This window comes from Hydra vulgaris, chromosome 01 (assembly GCF_038396675.1).
Source record: "Hydra vulgaris chromosome 01, alternate assembly HydraT2T_AEP".
Lineage (NCBI taxonomy): Eukaryota > Metazoa > Cnidaria > Hydrozoa > Anthoathecata > Hydridae > Hydra > Hydra vulgaris.
The window spans coordinates 55,247,857-55,267,784 of NC_088920.1; the positions used below are offsets into that span (position 1 = coordinate 55,247,857).

General features: G+C 27.7%; 1 protein-coding gene across 1 annotated transcript in view; it reads right to left on the reverse strand.

Annotated features, from left to right (window-relative positions):
* LOC100214039 (tubulin--tyrosine ligase-like protein 12) overlaps positions 1 to 19,928 on the reverse strand; it is a 41,659-nt gene that overhangs the window by 4,506 nt on the left and 17,225 nt on the right. The window contains exons 7-15 of the mRNA XM_065788695.1: positions 19,339 to 19,527; positions 18,831 to 18,981; positions 15,949 to 16,176; positions 15,692 to 15,803; positions 15,464 to 15,618; positions 14,923 to 15,001; positions 10,983 to 11,051; positions 10,702 to 10,785; positions 2,538 to 2,586 (exon numbers count right to left, since the gene is read on the reverse strand). Of these exons, the coding sequence (XP_065644767.1) occupies positions 2,538 to 2,586; positions 10,702 to 10,785; positions 10,983 to 11,051; positions 14,923 to 15,001; positions 15,464 to 15,618; positions 15,692 to 15,803; positions 15,949 to 16,176; positions 18,831 to 18,981; positions 19,339 to 19,527 (1,116 nt within the window). The remainder of the gene's footprint in view (positions 1 to 2,537; positions 2,587 to 10,701; positions 10,786 to 10,982; positions 11,052 to 14,922; positions 15,002 to 15,463; positions 15,619 to 15,691; positions 15,804 to 15,948; positions 16,177 to 18,830; positions 18,982 to 19,338; positions 19,528 to 19,928) is intronic.

The following is a 19,928-nucleotide window of genomic DNA, read 5'->3' on the forward strand; positions in this document are numbered from 1 at the left end:
TCCTTTCCAAATTTTTAAAAGAAAAACGCACTCGAAGTCTTGTAATTTAGAAAACAATTTCAAGACTTAATTTTTGGTCTTGAAAAGTCTTGTCAAGTCTTGATTTTCTTGAAATTATTTTTATGTAACAAGACCACTTTGAAAAAGTATTGATATGCCTTAAAACATTTCAAAACTATAATGGAATTGTCTTGGTATTGGTATTGAAATAAATTTTTTACGAGACACAGACCCTTAGTAACGAGGCAACAATTTAGGTAGATGCTAGTTCAATAGCACTAGGCTTGGTTGTCAAGGTTGATGGCAATATAATCGAAGGCGCTTGTTGGTTATGAAAAGATGACACAACACATATAAACATGTCCAAACTTGATGCAGTAATTAAAGGACTAAACATGGGCCTTAACTGGAAAATAGTTTTGCACATCTGCACTGATTCGAAAGCGGCATTCCATTGGGTTACCAATGCACGCACGGGAAAATTTAAATTGAGGACAAAAGCGTCAAACAAAAAGCTGATAAGAAGAAGACTCCAGAATATTGCAAATATAGTGAATGAATACCAAAGATATTAAGCTTGTCGCTTCGGAAGTTAACTTGGCCGATGCTCTTACTAGAGTGCCCAATAGTTAGTTAAGATTGGTTGATAAACCCTCTGAAATGGCAGCAAGTGTCATTATTAGTACTTCGCTATCTTCCAAAAAAATTGAGCACGTTCATAGATCTATAGGACATTATGGCGTGAAGAAAACTTTGTACTTCGTTCGTAAAATCAACCCGTTAGTAAGCAAGGAAGAAGTAAAACAAGTGTTTGAAAAATGCAATGCCTGTCAATCAATTGATCCAAGTCCAATAAAATGGCCGAAATGGGAAATAGAAGTAAAGAGAATGTGGCAACGACTTGGCATGGACATAACTCATTAAGAGGGGCAGCACTATCTTACATTAATCGACTGTGGACCTACAAGGTATGCAATATGGCGATATCTCAAAGATCACATGTATGTGATCTTTAAGATATGTCAAGATATCACATGAGATATGTTAAGATATCACATGTACATGTACAAGATATGTTAAGATATCAAATGTACATTAACCAACACATGTATTATTCAAGAATTAATAGCGATATTTCTCAAACGAGGAGGTCCGGATGAAATACTAACGGACAATGATACTGCATTTTGAAGCACATTATTTTCGCAGTTTGTAAATAAATGAAATGTTAAACTTTGATTCAGGTGCACTTATGCACCTTCTGGAAATGGAATTGCAGAACGATGTCACCGAACTGTCAAAAGAGCAGTGAAGAGAGTTCTGTGCCACATACTGGAGGCAGTTTATTGGTATAACGTTAGTCCAAAAGATGGTTGTAAGTTTTCTACTGCACCTGCAAATAAGTTATATCAATACAAAATCAAAGTAAGAGGAACTGATAACAACAAGAACGCACATGATTCCTATAATAAGATAACCAATAAATTCAAACTTAAAGTATGGGTTAAACTGCCGGATAACCGATGTGACTCTCAATATAAGATCAAAATAGTTACAGGGATAATCTCGGAGCAAACAGTAGAAGTGGACAAAATGTGTCGACATGTAAGAGACCTAAGGCAAGTAAGAGTTGACAAAGATTCAAATGAAGATCTTGGACAAGTAAGAGGTGACAATGATTTAAATGAGGATCCAGAAGACGATGAAGAATTATACATTGTGCTGCCTGGAGATAAAACAAACAAGACACCAGTGTTACGAAGAAGCATGTGGGAAAGGACGGCTCCTGAGTGTTTTAGTCCTTGAGATGGTTGTTATGACCAAGGGGAAGGAAAAAGTGTAATTATATTTAATGATTGTTTTAAAGCTAATGATTGATTTGCATTACTTGCAAATAATTGCATATGTATATAGACATATTTGTATATACTATAAAGACATTATTGTAAATATTAAGATAATTAGTTGGTTTAAATTATGTTGAATTGTATAAAAATAGATGAGACGTTCTTTTTGATGTGATACAACAGTCTAAATTACAGACTTCAAATGTAAAAATTTATGTATTATTTAAATTTATTATTCTAAATCTAATAACTTTAAACAATCAAGATGTTCTTTAACAGAACAGTTTATGAAACTTTCCAAATGGATAAAAAATCTAAAAATGCTTTCAAATAAAATATTTTACAATTCAATTAAAAGCTTACAAGTCTGAAACAAACTTTTTCCCCCAGTTATCAAACATGTCCAGGTAGTCTAGTTATTATGCTATCAAGTCCAGATAGCTAGAAATTAATGGGTGAGAGAAGAGGTAAAAGAATGAAGTAAAGTGCAAAAATCTTCATAAAGCGTTCCCCACACCTTCCCATCCTTTTGAGAAATATGCCTAAGATGTTCTTTAATGATTTAAAGAAAATGTAACTTATAATTTCTGAAAGTAAATTAACTTTGAAACAACAAAAACTACACATACACAAAAGGCTTATATAAAGAGACTGATACATTTTATTTATAGTTTTTTAAAAAAATCTAACCTTTATCTTTCCATGTTAATATAACATCAATGCCATAGAATGCACGACACTATAAAATAAGTAAACACAGTTTTTAATAGCTTAACAAGTCTCTTGCTTTTATATGAAATATGTCACACTTATGTGACATGTGACATGTGCAAACTATGCTTGCTTGTCAAACTTTAAAAACTTTATAAGTTTTGCATTAAAAGGTCCTTTTTTAATACTTTTGTAAACATTACTTAAATATAAACCTAAATTAAAAATAAATAAGTTGGAAAAAGTTAGTTAGGTTACTCTCAAAAATAATTTACAATGACACAAGCCTCAAGGCTTCAGTTTACTTAAGTTTACAAGGCAAACTTTTTGGTCAATAAAAGGTTGACCAAAAAAAAATTGTTTAAAACCTGATGATATAAGTCAAAATTTTGTCTTACTTTTGTATTGGACTCATATAAAGAAATCTGCATACTCAAAATGAAACCTGAAATGGCAATAGTCAAAACTATAAATTTGAAATCTAATCCAAGAATTTGAAGTTCATAACTCACAAGATTAATGATTTAATGATGATTGGTTGATAAATATAAATATTTGTTGCATAAATACGAATGACTGTAAACTACAACTACTACATTGTAAAAATTTTTTTAAATGTACCATCAAAATGTTTCAATTTTTTGCCAGTTTTAAACATCTACAAAGAAATGCTAAAAGTTGTGTGACTAATGAAAGTTTAGCAGCACTTATGTCGCGGAGAGTATATTGCTAAAATGTCATATAATAATAAATTCTGTTCCATGCTCAAAAATATATATATATATAGAACTCTTATATGTTGTCAGAAAGTTTTTCCCGTATTTTGTTGACAAAAAGTAAAAATTAAAATGCAAGACTGGAATTTTTTTTTTATTAATTGATAGATTGCCTGCCCCAACCTAACCCTCAGTCGATGTAGCAGCACTCCGTTGCGATTCAGGCTATTTGTCAGTCAATGTAGCAGCACTTTGTTGCGAGTCAGGCTATAAGATAGTCAATGTAGCAACACTCCGCGTATGATTTACAGTAAAAAAAATAATAATAAAAACATTTTATTAAAAAAAATAAAAATAAAAATATTATTTATATTGTTAAAAACATTCAGAAACAGTCAATTAAATTTGTATTTTTGCGGTTTTTTTAAAAAACGATTAATTTGTAATTAAATTAATGGCTTTAACTTTCTGACAACATGCAAATGTTGGACGAAAGTCGAAAGTAATTAAAAGTGACGTATGTGTTGGCGTAAGAATCATTTTTTTTCTTCGGAAATTCCTAAATGCAACAGTCTATAGAACTCTCTCTCTCTATATACATATATATATATACATATATATATATATATATTTATAAATATAAAGTTTTAATTACTTTAGACATTTTAGTAACACAATAATAACCACTTATAAGTTTTAATTGTCATGCTAAAATCAATCATCAATTGTTATGTAAAAATATAATTATATATTACTAATATATATCGCCAAGCAATATTAACAGACTGGTATAACTTCTGGGTCATATATTTGAAATTGTGATGAAACAGGTTTTTCGGGTGATCAAAGCAAAGCAACCGTAGTGTGTCAAAAAGAGATAAGACATGCATTTAAACTTACTGGTAACAATGAAAGAAATCATTATACTGTAAACAATTGATGGGCATTTTGCACCACCATTTGTGATATACAGGTAGAATTCCCTTAAAAACTACATAAGTTTTCAAAATGGAGTACATCCCTTACAGGTCAACTATTTGAATTTTTTTTTTGTGATTTGAAAATACCTATTATAGGGTTTTCTTCTCTGGAAGTTGTTATCCTTGTTTTGCCATATTTAGTGAGAATTAGCAGAGTGAATTTTTTTGAAAACTCCCCTTAAAAACTACAAGGAACATAATTGCATTTATACTGATGAAAAATTTCTGAAAGTTCTAAATTTTTTTCTTATATCAGAAATCAGCGTAGTATGATATATAAGGAGGCTTGCTAACCAAGTCTAACAAAAAATTGCATTTTAGCTAATAAAGTCCCTGAAAAACTATATGATTTCCCCCTTAAATATTACATTACATTAGGTAAAATATGCCTCCACAAGCTCACTTAGAATAGCCAGGAATGGATAGAATGTTTATACTGATCTTCTTTAACTAAAAAATGGTAAAATGGTTATAACTGGTACCTTTCTGTTCATTTTGTGCTCATAATCTCTAATCAAGTATGTATATTCTTTATTTTTAGTGTTTAAATAAAATAATGGTATGGGAAAACCCCAATTTAATTTTAAGAATTCTGTTGGTAGAAAATGAAGTAGAACAAAGACATAGCCAGAAACTTGAGCTGAAGCAACAGTTTACAGAAAGGACATAAGAGCTAAAGAAAATCAAATATCAGCGGCAGTAGATTGGTGTACAGAAAATAAAAAACAAGGACAGGCAGCATTAAAAACAGGAAAGTTTCCTTTAATTAAAGATCATGGTACATTAGACAGAAGATTAAATGGCAAAGTTAAGAATGTAAAAAAGGAACATTTCAGAGGGTTACATCGAGATGATGAGAGGAAATAGTTTGTTTTATCAGAAACAAAAACAGAGCCCACCAGGGACTCTCTAAGAAAGAAGTTTCTGAAATTATTTTAGATGTGCTGAAAATCAGAGATCATTTGAACAAAAATAAAAGATGGAAGAAAGTTTATAAAACTATCACCAAGTGCAAAAACAGCCCTACAAAATGGAAGGTAAGTAAGTTTTTTCTTTAAACTAATTTATCAACATCCCAACAGGTACAAGGGTACCGTAGATATTAAATAGATGTAAAATACTGAACCTTATTATCAAAACTATTTAGACTTGGAAATCATTTTGGAAAAGATGGCATGCTGAACATGATGATATTGTCATTAAGAGACAAGGCCGAGTTAAAATGAACAGAGCCCTAAATTATACTAGGGAGATGGCTACAGCTCATCTAGGTACACATTTTTTATCACATATTGTTTTTTTAGTTTAGCCTAAATATAAAAAGATCTATTTTCAATTTCATTCTCAAATGTTTTACAACTTGGTTTTTATTCTTGAATAAGTTTATATGTTTTGTACGCTGATAATTTATGTAACTTATATTATTAATTTTACAACTATTTTTATCCCAGATGCCTTAGCTGATGAACTGATTGCTTGTATTATAAAGAAGAACTATAGAAAAACAAAAAATGATGTATGGGTCGGTGATATTGCAACAGAAAGAGTTTTTAATCATGATCAAACACCACAGTTTGTCAACTACGGTGTAGATGGTACTGCCACTGGGTTAGCTTATGCTGGCGAAGGAGAGACAAAAAAAAATGATTCGCGAAAACAGGGAATGCATAACTATAAACCCTTTTGTTTCATTATCAGGTGAGCCAACGAAACAACTTTTCACAACTAAAGTTGTGGCTTTTATGGTATTATATTTTTAAAAAGTGAAATATAATATTTATACTTTAGGAGATGTTTCATTGTGTCAGGTAATATTTGCTAGCAAAGGCATAATGAGCCAGATGGCACCATAAAAAGCTGTCAGTAACATCAAACATTTGATCATTTCCACAACAGAGAGTGGTTCCCAAGATAACTGTTCATTATTGGTTGCGTATAAGAAACTTGATAAACATCTCACCGAACAAAGTATAGACCAGTTGTGCTTCTATCAAATGGTCATTCGTCGTGGTTTGACTCTAAAGCTCCTAATTTTTTGCATGAAAAGCAAATCAATTTATTTGTGTCTCTGCCTGATACTACTGGAGTCACACAGCTACTAGACCAAGCACCAAATCAACAGCTCCATCAACATTATAATAACACGCGAGATGTTATTATAATGTTATAAACTCTTTTCCTCTTTCCAGACAATAAATCGAGAAAGATTCATGAATATCCTAGAAACAATGTGGAACAATTGGGCATCCAATATCGTAGCACCTGCTAAGAGAGTTGGTATAAGTAAGAATGGTCTTAATGTTCATGATATGCAACAGGATAAATTTGAACAAACAGCTCTCATTATTGATCAAACTGATGTTTCTCTACAATTTTCTACTCCTGAGAAAACAAGAAGTTTGACTTCAAAATACATATCCTTGGCAACAACTCCAAGGTCACAATCCAAAGTCGCCCAAACAAAAGGAAGGTATGGTTCAGCCGAATATTGGAAATCAATGTATGAAATGTAACAACCATTCATTGAGGAATCATATGAGAAAAGCCTCAATTTAGTAGAAGTGCCGGTTTACTTTTAATAAACCGGGTTAAACCCAAGGAGGTTAATCAAACAAAAATAACAAGGGTCACTAACGTGCATGGATCTATAGAGGCTCAAGATGTGCTTTCAAAAGTGGCTTCTCTCGAAGGAGAAAAACGGAAAAAAAAATCATGATTCAGAGGAGAAAGAGAAACATAAGCTCTACGATAAAGAACTGTTTTATTGTTGCAAACCACAATGCTCTTGTGTAGAAGAATGTCTTGCAAAATCTTTAAAAGAGTGTTTGCAATGTCATTCCATTCTTAAATCTGTATGTACTAAAATGGCTTGTTGCATTAATAACAAAAAGCCGACAATAATTCTCCCTGCATCTGCAGGATCATCTTTTGATTCTTTAAAAAAAAACACTCTATTTTGGTTCTGATTCAAATATTTTAAATCTTAATGACTCAGAAGTTTTTTTTTAGAAGAAATGTTTTTTTTATGTATTCATTTTTTTTTTTTGTCATTTTATGTTATTCAACAAATAGTAATTACTGTTATTAAAGCTGTTATTGTATTAAATCTATACTTTTCTTATCATTTTTCATATTTCCTATTATTCAAAATATACATTGTGATTGTATTAAAAGCTAAATTTTCTATTTTAAGGCTAGTGACCCCTTAAAAACTACATCCATAACACTGCGAAAAAAATGCAAAATAAACATCTTTAAGAATTTGTAAATTAGGTAATATTACATTGGTGGATTAGAACAAGTGTAACATTATCTAGAAATAAGATTATTGCAAACTTAAAATTAAATTATTAAACAGTAGGAGGTCACAATGCATAAATTGAACCATTTTTAATACTAAAAATTTGATTTGCATTCACTCTTTGAGGATTTTAAAATTTTAAAAGAAGTAAATTTTTAATTAATTTGTCATCTAGGATGTTTAGAGATACTGATTCAACCATTGTTTAATAATTTCATTGACATTAGTGGAGTCCAGAGCTGAAAGTTTATACGTGTAATGTTTAAGGGGTATGCATTTTTAAGGGAATTCTACCTGTACAAAGCCAAAAGAAACTTTCGTCCTGACTGGGCAAGAGGTGGTCCAGCTGGCACCAAACATTTCGAAATGTTGGATGAAGCACAATACGTTTATTGAATAGCTGAAAGAAGTATTTATGCCCGAAACTGAGCAATTGGCGGTATTCATATTTTAGTATTAGATGAGCATACAACTCACATAACTTTGGAAGCGGTATTGCTGTGCAAAAAAACACAATACAAACTTGATTTGTCTACCAGAGCATTCTTCACATGTTCTACAATCATTGGATAGAGGTGTCTATTGTCATGTCAAATAAGCATGGAAAAAAATTTAATACAAATTAATACAAAGACTCAAAATGTAAGAGTTTAGATTCAAACAAAATTCTCCACCATTGCTCAAACTGCTGTACGAGAGTGGTAAATGTTTTACACGCTTGCTTGCAATCGCTGGTTTCCAGTACACTGGCTTATTTCCACTTAATAAAAACAACATAAATCATAAGGCATTAGCAATCACACAAATGTTCATTCTACCTTCATCAACTTTAACAGCCTCGGCCGCACCTACACCATTTTGCTCAGACACAGCTTTATCATCTTCAACAGCCGCCACAGCACCTACTCCAACTACACACCGTATCGGCAATTATTTTTTTTTGCATTTAATATTTTCGATAATTTAATTATTATTATTTTAACATATATTTATATTATCTTATGTAGTTTTTTATTACCTATATAATAAAAAAAAAAAAAAAAAAAAAAAAACCAATTTAATTTTTATTGATAAGTGTGCGGTTTGACCCGGTTTTACTCTATACATTATGTATGTATGTATGTATGTATGTATGTATGTATGTATGTATGTATGTATGTATGTATATATATATATATATATATATATATATATATATATATATAGAGAGAGAGAGAGAGAGAGAGAGAGAGAGAGAGAGAGGAAAGTTCTTCTTTATGGGAGGTACACAAGAATTATGGAAAAATTAAATGCATCATACTTTTAGTTAGCAAAATTATAAGACATGCAACAATTTTCGGCAATAGTGTCATAGTTAATAGATAATCAAAGCCATGATGGTTAAGAAAAGGTATTTGTTGCTGTATAAACAAATATTTTGTAAGTTTAGACTTTTATTTAATTATTCCTTTATCAATGTTATATGATAGCTTTAACTCACTATTAACATTATTTTATTTAATTAAGTTATTTTTTAACATATGTATCTTGAAATTTATTTCTTTTCAAATTATATAAGACAATAGAAAGTCCTCGGAAAAGAATACTGATAGATAAAGAAAATATAAAATTAGCTGTGAAAAATGTTTTAGAAAGTAAAAGTATTTGTGGAACTGCTAAAGTAAAATTTTAATCTCTCTAAAAAAGATATGTACAAAAAAAAAAAGAAAAATTCTACTAACGAAATTCATAATTCAGACAATTATTTTCTAGTAAAGAAGAAAATGACAAGCACACTTTATGAATAACAAATAAATAAAAAGCCCCCAAAACAGTATGACAACTTGCATATCAATATGCATTTGCTGAATATCAATATGCTATTGTGCTGAACATTGCCTTCAACAGGAACAAACTTCAACAGTTTTATTAAAAGATTTATTGCTATTAGTTTATACGTTTAGTAAAATTTTGGTCCAGAGCAAGTTAGGAATTTAGTAGCTTGCAAAGAAATCAAGCAAGTTTCAAGTGTCTTCAGTACACTTAAAACATTGATACCTTTTCATTGATCAAAAATTGGAAGCAAGAATAGTAGAATGTGGACCTAGTTATAATAAATCATGTGGGATGATTCTACGAGAATTATTGTTTTTACTGTATAAAATTTTCATAAATCACATCAAACAGTTGTATTAATTTATTTTTGTAAAGATAATAGGTAATTCACGTTTTGACTATTCTACCACATGCATCTGAAAAACTACAACTTTTGGACCATATAATAAATGGGACAATGAAATTATATAATACAGCATTTGATAATTGGAGAAACTCTCATCCTGGGCTTCCAGTTACTATATATGATTTAGATTTGGCTAAAAAAATGCCAAGTCTTATGAAAAGTATTGTGGTATATTGATATTTTAAAACTATAAAATTCGAGGCCTAGACTAAAAACACTTAATCAATTCAAAATTTATTATTTATATTTAATGATGGTCTTTTTTAAAACAAACAACATATAACTTTTATTTATTTATTCAAGCACCACATTTAATTTCTTTAATTGTGGCATGAAAAATTGGGTTTAGTGACATGCTACATGATAGTGTTTTAGATGTGCCATGACAAATAAAAAATTTTAATGTCACACCAAACTAAATTTAAAAAAATTACGTGACTGCTTTAATTAGAAAATGTCATGGCACACCTAATATCTAAAAGTTGCATGTTAAATTGGGCTTCATGACACCAGTTTCATTAGAAAACTTGGCGCGATATTTTTTACAGTGTACTACTACTTAATTGCTATAATATATATATATATATATATATATATATATATATATATATATATATATATATATATATATATATATATATATATATATATATATATATTATATGGTATTACTATATATAATATATATTATGTTAAGTAAAAATTTTACATAAACTCTTTGATTACTAACATTTATTTATTTTAGAATTGTTTCATTCATTTTCTTTATTATTCTTTTTTATATTTATCATAAGGATTAACAAATATAAAGTAAATAAATAAAAAATATAGAGTAAATAAATGAAAACATAAAATAAAAAAATAAAAATATAAAGTTAATAATGAAATAAAATCCTTTATAAACAATTAACAGCAGACTCTTAACCTGTTTCATTCTACCAAGACCTTTAGGAGGTGGCAATGCAGATGCACCATCAATTAATTCACGCATGCAACGGTGTATATCTTTCTAAAAAAAAAGCAAAAATGAAATTTATAATATTTTACACAATAAACAATATAGTTATAAAAATAATAACAATAATAATAATATAATAATAATGTATAATAACAACAACAAGTACCAACATGAATAATACTAGCGCTAACATTAAAAATAAGAAACCGTAAAAACAACCTTATTAATAATGAAATAAAATCCCTTACTACTATCTCACTCCATGTAAGTTGAGGATACATTTTTGTAAACTGAGCAATCATATCTTCATGGTGTACCTTAACAGTAATTGTGAAAAGTAATTTAAAAAAATTGTGATAAAGAAATATAATTATGGTAAAACAATAAATTTCAATTTTTACTTGATTGTTGAAATAAAGTTAAATAAAATATGTTTTATTTCATAACTTATTTCACATAACTTCAAAAATAAATAAACATGTTACAAAAATATAAATGACCAAGTTGCAAAACTAATACACACAGATATATATATCTATATATATATATATATATATATATATATATATATATATATATATATATATATATATATATATATATATATATATATATATATATATATATATATATATATTTAAACAACTTTAAAAAGTATTCTACACAATAGAGTGCTCAATGTTCTTAAAAGAACAGAGCAATTATATTAGTAGTACTACTAATATATATATATATATATATATATATATATATATATATATATATATATATATATATATATATATATATATATATATATATCTATATATACAAGGTGGGCCATAAGTCACTTTACATTTTAGAAATTAAATAACTTTTTCTTAAATGACTGTATTTATTTAATTCTATTTTTATTACAAAGTTTAGAGTCTGTAAGTTAGTTCTGACTTGAGGCTATTTAAGAGATATTATCTGAAAGATAATGTCTCTTGAATAGCCTCCATTCTCGGCTTCACAAAGTCGAGCTCTTTCTAAGCTATTCTCCATAACACTTCTTAACATCTGAGGTTGTAGGGAAAGAACTTGCTGTTGTATGTTTGCTTTAAGTTCTTGAATAGTTCGTGGCTTATTTGCATACACTTTGTCTTTAAAATATCCCCAAAGACAAAAGTCTGGTGCTGTCAAATCAGGAGAACGTGTAGGCCATTCAAAATTGGAAATACAAGAGATTATCCGATCCTGAAACATTGCAGTTAACAACTGCATTTTGGTTCTAGCGGTATGTGCAGTTGCCATCTTGTGCCACCAATACCCTGCCATGTTTGCTAACTGAGGTTGAACAAAATTCGCTAGCATGTCTCGATATCTCTCAGCAGTTACAGTCACAGCATTTTCATTTGCATCTTCAAAGAAGAAGGGCCCAATAACCCTATCTGATGTTATCCACACCATGCTGTGACTTTAACCTGGTGCAATGGACTCGCATGAGTTTTCTGTGCCCTAGAATCTGGTATTCTGCTTATTCACATTTATTCAAATGGAAATAAAATTAATAAACTCATATGTCATTGCTTGCAGTTCTCTGAAACATATAAACATATATTCTCTGAAAATATATATATATATATATATATATATATATATATATATATATATATATATATATATATATATATATATATATATATATATATATATATATATATATATATATATATATATATATATATATATATATATTGTAGGAATTGTGTTAATATTTCCAGTAAGACTGCTCAACACAACATGTTATATAATTGGTAGAGCAAATAATATAGTGAAAACTAAATGATTGAGAATATTCCATTTTAGCATAGATTCTAAAGCTTTATTTTTACCCACACAAATTTCGAAAGTTCAGTAAAGTTGGTCGTACTTTCATAAACAAAAGAGTTTATATGTTTATACCACCTGTCTTTGAAAGTTTTCTCACTGAGCCCAATGTAATAATATCCTTCTTCTTCTTGGTGAGTTTTTACGTTGCAAATATAAATAAGGTTTTTTGTAAGGCATTTTCCATTGAGTGGGTATAATGGTTAAAACTTTATTTTTTTCTGAAAAAGTATTTCCTGAACCATAAATTAATGAACTTATGTCTAAAAACAACAAAATAAGTCCTAAATTTTTACTATATTATTCCATATAAATTTATACATGAAATAATTATATATCTAATATGACCGATTTCTTATTCTAGCTTTCTGAAACTTTTCATAACTTATTAGTGCTTTCCAGACCTTTCTTGAACTTGTAGCAGCTTTTTACAACTTTTTATAACATTTTAGTTCTTTCTTTACTGTTTTGAACTTTCTAAAACTTTCTAGAATTTCTACAAGTTTTTAATTTTCTAGAAAAATCTATGTAATGTTTATATAAAGCGTTTTTGTCAAACAAGTGTTTCAAAGGTTCGGGCTGAGAGAGAGTTGCAAACAAATTTATTTTTAATATAAATTGAGTGGCCTTTCTTGACTGTAGCAGCCCTTTGGAAAGGTGAGTTAAATTTAAAAAAAAAAGAAAAACAAAGATATCTGAACCAGAAATCCAGTTTAATTGCAGCGTCAGCAAAAACAAAAAAAGAGATAATGTGTTTTTGTAAAAATCACTATCACTAGAAGAAAAATGCAGAATTCCACTCCATTTTCACTGGATAATTTCTTTAAGTAGGAGTCACAGACAGAAAAGAAATTATAAAACTAATGGAATACTATATTCACCATGCTCTTATTAGCATTACTAAATTGATTCACAGTGTAACTGATAATCATTTGCTTGTGGTGGCTTTTGTTGATCTCCAAAAAACTTATGATACAGATGACCACAAGATTCTAATTAAAAAGAATCTTATATTATTATGGTAACAAAGCATGGTTATGAATGGTTTTTATTCCAAATTGTATTCAGTTTGATTTGATTAATGGATTTGATGGATCCTCAAATGAAGTTTATAAATATTGTGTACCTGTGCTTACGGTTTTAATCTAATTGTCAAATGTCAAACTTAGAGCTGCTAATGCTAACGCTCATTTGTGCATGTTTTGCCATGAAGCTATTTAAACGCCACCACAGATTAGCAAAAATCTTTTTGTTGAATATATTAACGATATTTCTCATTCTATTAGTAATTTTATAGTTTATTTTGCTGATAACATCAATCTCGATAAATTATCACTCTTACTACTTTGTAAAAAAGTTAATTCAGATCGCTATGATTTGAATGGCTGAATGGTTTATTTCTCTAAATTTCAATAAAAACTGAATTATTTTGTTCCCTCAAAAATAAAAAGATTGATATTGTGAAAATTAGAATTAACAGTAGAAAAATTTTTCAAATGTATAAGTAGCTCTTATTATTTCATTACACCACTGAATTCTTTTCATCTCTGGGTACTTCTTTACATATCAGATTATATTTTTACATCTTCTTTACTTCTATTAAAAGGCTTAATGCAAGTTTTGGATATTACATATAGGGATCTTTATTCTTGAGGCACTAAATTTTGCAACTTACATTTCACATTTGGCATCACTTTTTTTATAAAAGATAGCATCTCTCTTTTCTAAAGCTTCATTCAGAATTTTTTTTTGGATATTAATTTCATCCAACTGTGCCGCATAGATGTGTTTGGTTATCAAAAAAACGCTTTTCTAGTGTTGTATACTAGACACTAATAATTGTCTGTGTAAAGAATGTAAGCAATAAATAAATTGTTATTCTTTCTGAAGTTTAAGAGTCTAACCTTAACCAATAAGTCCAGAGTTATTTCTTCAGAAGTTCATATAAATTTGAACATCTAAATAACTCTTTAAAAATGATTTTAAATCGATTATTATGCTAATTACATTGCAAATCTCTGCATTTTTCAATAAAAGATTGGCACCATCATAGTTCTCACAATCAAAACAAGACATACATACAAAATATGGTATGTGTGTACATGGTACAAAATATAATATAGTAACACATTTTATAACCTATGATTTGGGAGGTAGTCACCAAAGAGAGAAATTAAAGACAAATTCTTATAAAAATGAAATAAACAATAGCTTTAATTTTTTTTCCTAAAAATTATAGAATGTTTACTTAGAATAATATTTGCTGGAAAAAATAATTTGTTACTACGATCATAAATCTTTATTTAATTTGATGTTAAAAAAATGATTTTTACTTACATCATGTAATTTCATTTCTTTACCATACATATTTGTCCAATGTCGCTCGTATTCTGTGAAGTTATTTAGTTCAAATGGTCTGTAAACAAATAAATGGTCTATATATACAAATAAATGGTCTATACACAAATAAATGGTCTGAACACAAATAATTGGTCTATACAAAAATAAATATTTTATAAACAAATAAATGGTCTATATACAAATAAATGGTCTACAAATAAATAAATAGTTTATACACAAATAAATGGTTTATAGACAATTGAAAAACTATTTTCAAAAAATTTTCTGATTCATAAATTTTAATCAGTAAGTTGTTAAGCATAAAGGAAGAAAGAAGAAACTTAAATGACATTCATTTTCACCATTTTTCTTCCCCATTAACTCCAATAGCAAAGAAAAAACTATATTTTATATCTTTTCTCTCTCTCTCTCTCTCTCTCTCTCTCTCTCTCTCTCTCTCTCTCTCTCTCTCTCTCTCTCTATATATATATATATATATATATATATATATACATACACATATATATAAATGTCTTACTTATTTCCAAACCGTGGATACATAACTTTATGAGCAAAAGCAACAGTTGGATTGATACTTCGAACATAAAGTTGAAACCTGAATTCAAACTTTACCCAACAATCTAAGTCTGGTCTGTAGAAAAGCACAGGATCTTTAACATAATGACAACACACCTAATAAAATTTTTAACTAGTTTAAACAAAAGCACATTAAAATTAGTAAAAAAGAGTAAAAAACATTATGCACCTTTGGACCACTTTCTGATAATCGAATTATCTGATCTAAGTTATTAGTTACAGTGTGACCAATCGATCTTGCTAAGTTCCAAGGTTTGATAATCCAGACATTATATTCGTTTCTAAAAATTAAATATTTCTGAGTAGCTATAATAATAAAAAGTAAAGTATAATATTTATATAATATATATATAAAGTATAATATTTAAAACAGTAAAAAAAAATAAAACAAATAATTAAATTAAAAATTGAAACAAAATTAAAAACCTTGTTTCTCTTTGTTTAAATTCTTTGATAAACTGTGGCAGTTCTGAATATAAATTAAAAGTCATTGGCAACCACTTTGGACCTCTGTTTTTTAACATTTCATCAGGGATAACATCATGCTTATATATAGCAAAACATTGCGCAGACTCAGCAAACAAATCTTTTACAGTGAGTACAACTTCATTTGGAAATTGATTAACCATAACATGAGGATTATTGGAAATGTACCTAATAATAAAGAAATAATAAAGAAACATAATTAAAAGAACAAGTAAAAGTTAAGAACAATTATTATAATTCTATATGAAAATCATAATCTTAATATTAATACTGTAATTTAATAGTAGTAGTAGTTAATAGTCATCTTACGCTATTTTAAAGTAGTTTCTAGGCTTTTCTATACGCGGTTCTATATTCCACGCATTCTTTCAAGTAAGGTCTGCAAGCAAATAAGAGCTGATAAATCTTTAGTTTCAAGAAGAATTGATGTTGTACATTGTTTAATTTTAAAACAAAAATTTAATAAATTTTTATTTGTTGTTGGTTGTTTGTATTTTTCTAATTTTTATAGCCTGATTCCTTTTTTTTTTAAATAAAATAAGACTGTTATTTGTGGACTATTGTGGAAAATAAGACTGTTAGGTAAGTGTATACATAAATGTGTGTATATTTCAGTATATTTTATATTTCTCTGTATCTATATGTATATTTTCTCTTAGAAAAAATAATAAGGTATAGAAAAAAATTAAAATAATTTTTCTGGAAGTTGTCAAAAGAATGTTGTGTCATGGTTCATTTTAAGGTATCTGAATATATATTCAGATTTTTAAATTTGTTCTTAAATGGTTTCATCTTTTTTATTACTTATATACTTATATACTGACAGACATTGCTAAAAAAATATGGATTTCATTAAATCCTTAATTAAATTGTTATAGGTTTTTATTTTAAAAATTGTTATTTTGAATAATAAAATTATTTTATTTTTTGTTTGAAATTGTAGAGGTTTATATATCATATTTATTTTAAAGTAATTGCATTTGATTTTATTTTTAATATATTGCTTTACATAAAGCATTTTTATTTTTTTATTTTAAATAGTTTTAAATAGTTAAATAAAATTGTTTTATAGATAAGAAACCAAGTAAGATTCAATATCGTGTTTTTGTTTTTATTACAAAATAATATCTTTGTAAATGTAAGATATTTAGATGATAGAATATCTTATTAAGTTGTAGTGTTATTACGTTGCGTTGTTTATCCTTTTATAATCTTTTCTTTTTAAATTATTCTGGAGACACAGTAATGTGTGCTTACAAATATCTTATGCTATAGCTATTGTTACTATGTTTCTAATAACAACAATTCTAATAACAACAAAATGCAAATAATACTTTTGTAATCAAAAACTGTAATTTTTTTTATTTCTTTTTTTAGGTATTTGCAGACCTTATTTGACTTTCCTTTTGCTGATACCTGCTGTGTTGTGACAGATTTTAAAAAGAACTTACTTGTTGTTAACTTGGTCTTAATTGATAAATCTATGTTCTTTTTTATTGACAACAAAAACAACAAGCGAGAACATAAATATAAAATGCACAAACAACAATGTTGACTAGATATAAGCAAATTGAGTTTCTCTTACCGAGTTGTTAACATTTGGAATCAGTTGCCTTTCGATTCTGTTAATGTCGATAATATCATATATAATATCTTTAAGAGTAAAATTAACTCAATCAATTTTGAAAGTTATGTCGGCGTTGACTGGATATCTTATTGTTTAGTTGTATATAACAACTAAACAATAAGATATTCAATGTTATACTCTGTTACATAATTTATTTTGGGGCACGCTGTTAGTGTCCAGTTATGGGGCACACTACTAGTGTCCATTAATATGGACCTGTGTGTTCTTTAGAATATGTAATATTTGTTTGAATAAATACAATCTAGTCTAATCTAACTATAAGCAATGACATTGCTGATAGGAAGTTAAACATAAAATATTATTTATAGATAAATTTTTATTTAATTTTTCAGATAATATATCAAGTTAATAATGTGTTTTTATTGTTATTAATGGTTTAATTACTAATAACCCGTATTACGGGTTGCTTACTGTTAGTAATTATTTGTTTTATTAGTAACTATTTGTTTTATTAATTTTAAGATTTATATAGGAGATAGTTTTGTACTTTAAGTTTTACCTTAAGGCAAACTGTTTTGCTATGTTATGTGTGCATGGCAAAACTATATAACCTCTTTTAATTCTTTATCTGCTCACTAGGGGTAACTGTAAAGTAACTGGCAACTATTCAGTGAGTTTTGCAGCTGAATAGAAGCTAAACTATTAAAGGAGAACCTGTCATTGGAAACACAACTACTTGGTTTTACTCTTATATAACCAGAAACATTGCACACAACAAGCACATTGGCACACAAGCACACTGAATAATGTTGAAGATGGTTTGTTTAGGAATTTTTATTTTTTTAAGTGATCCAGGGTGAGTTTTTTCTTTAAAACTAATGCACTTAACAAATTTGTGCATTTCATTTAGCATTTTGTTTTGACATCTTTCTATTAGAACTGGGTAACTTTTGCTACAAATTGAATACAACTATGTTAAAAATTAAATATACATACATAAATACATACATACATACATACATATATGAATGCAGCATTGATAATGTCATTAAAACAGGTAGCTTTACAGAGGTCGGCAATAAATTTTTTATTTTATGTTTTTTTTTTCTTTTCTGAAAATTTAAATTTGAAAATTGCCCATTTTAAGAATTAAAATTATTTTCCTAACATATTTAAAAGTATATTAGGAAATTGCAAATTACTATCTGTTGTACTTAAAAAAATATAAACATACTCAAAATCTTTGAAATGTTCAACTGAATAGATGATGTCAGCATTTTTCATATCATCAACAAACTCAAAACGTGGATCAGTCAAGTGCTCAATACTAAATTTATCATTTGTCCAGACCTTATAAACACTTCTTGGTGTTGAATCTTTTATTTCTAAATATTTTTATAACAAACAATAAATAAAGAAAATAGAAAAAAAAAGTTTGAAGAAAGTGATCATATAAATATGGTTTTATAAAATACAACATTTTACGACAAAATAATAAAACATTTTTACAACATCATACAAAAAAATAAAAAAATATATAAATATTTTTTTAAAGATTTAGTATTAATTGAAGTATTTAATTTAACATATTTTAGAACAAGGTATTTTTAAGTTTTCTTAAAACAATTAAAAGAGTTAAGAAGAGTTATTATAATTAAGGGATAAAAATTCACAGAGCTACCTTAAAGGTTTAAAAAAAAAAAGAAGAACAAAAGAATCTTAAAAAAAAAGACTCTTAATACCTTCCCCATTGTAATTAGATAATTTTTCATCACATCGACAACTTTGTTCTAAGGAGTTGCTAAGCAACTTTTCAACCCATTGATCTTTTACATTGTCAATGTTAAGTCTATCTTTAAACCATGGATACAATCGAGCATCTCTGTATTCAGGAGTTTTTGCATCAGGTGCAAAGTCTCTGGTCACTTCGTCTAAAATAATATTCACAAAACTACATTATTTCATTATTTAAAACTCACTAAGATGTTATTATCATATTTAAAAAATAATAAAATAAGTTCAGCGAGTTCAATAAAAAAATGACATTAAAAAAATGCTTAACATCACAATAAGCTTTAATTATGCAACATTCAAGTTTAATTATGAAATATATGAGTTTAAATACACAATATTTGAATTATAGCCTATGTAAATTGCCTATGTATATTTAATAAGAAAAGTTATTAACAAAAAATGATTGTTAATTTAAAAAGAAGAGACCCAATTTGATATACTTGATATATAAAACTTTTTTTTTACAAATATATGAAACCCCCTATGAACTCTAATATATGAAACATAATAATATATGAAACCCCCTATATACTCAAGG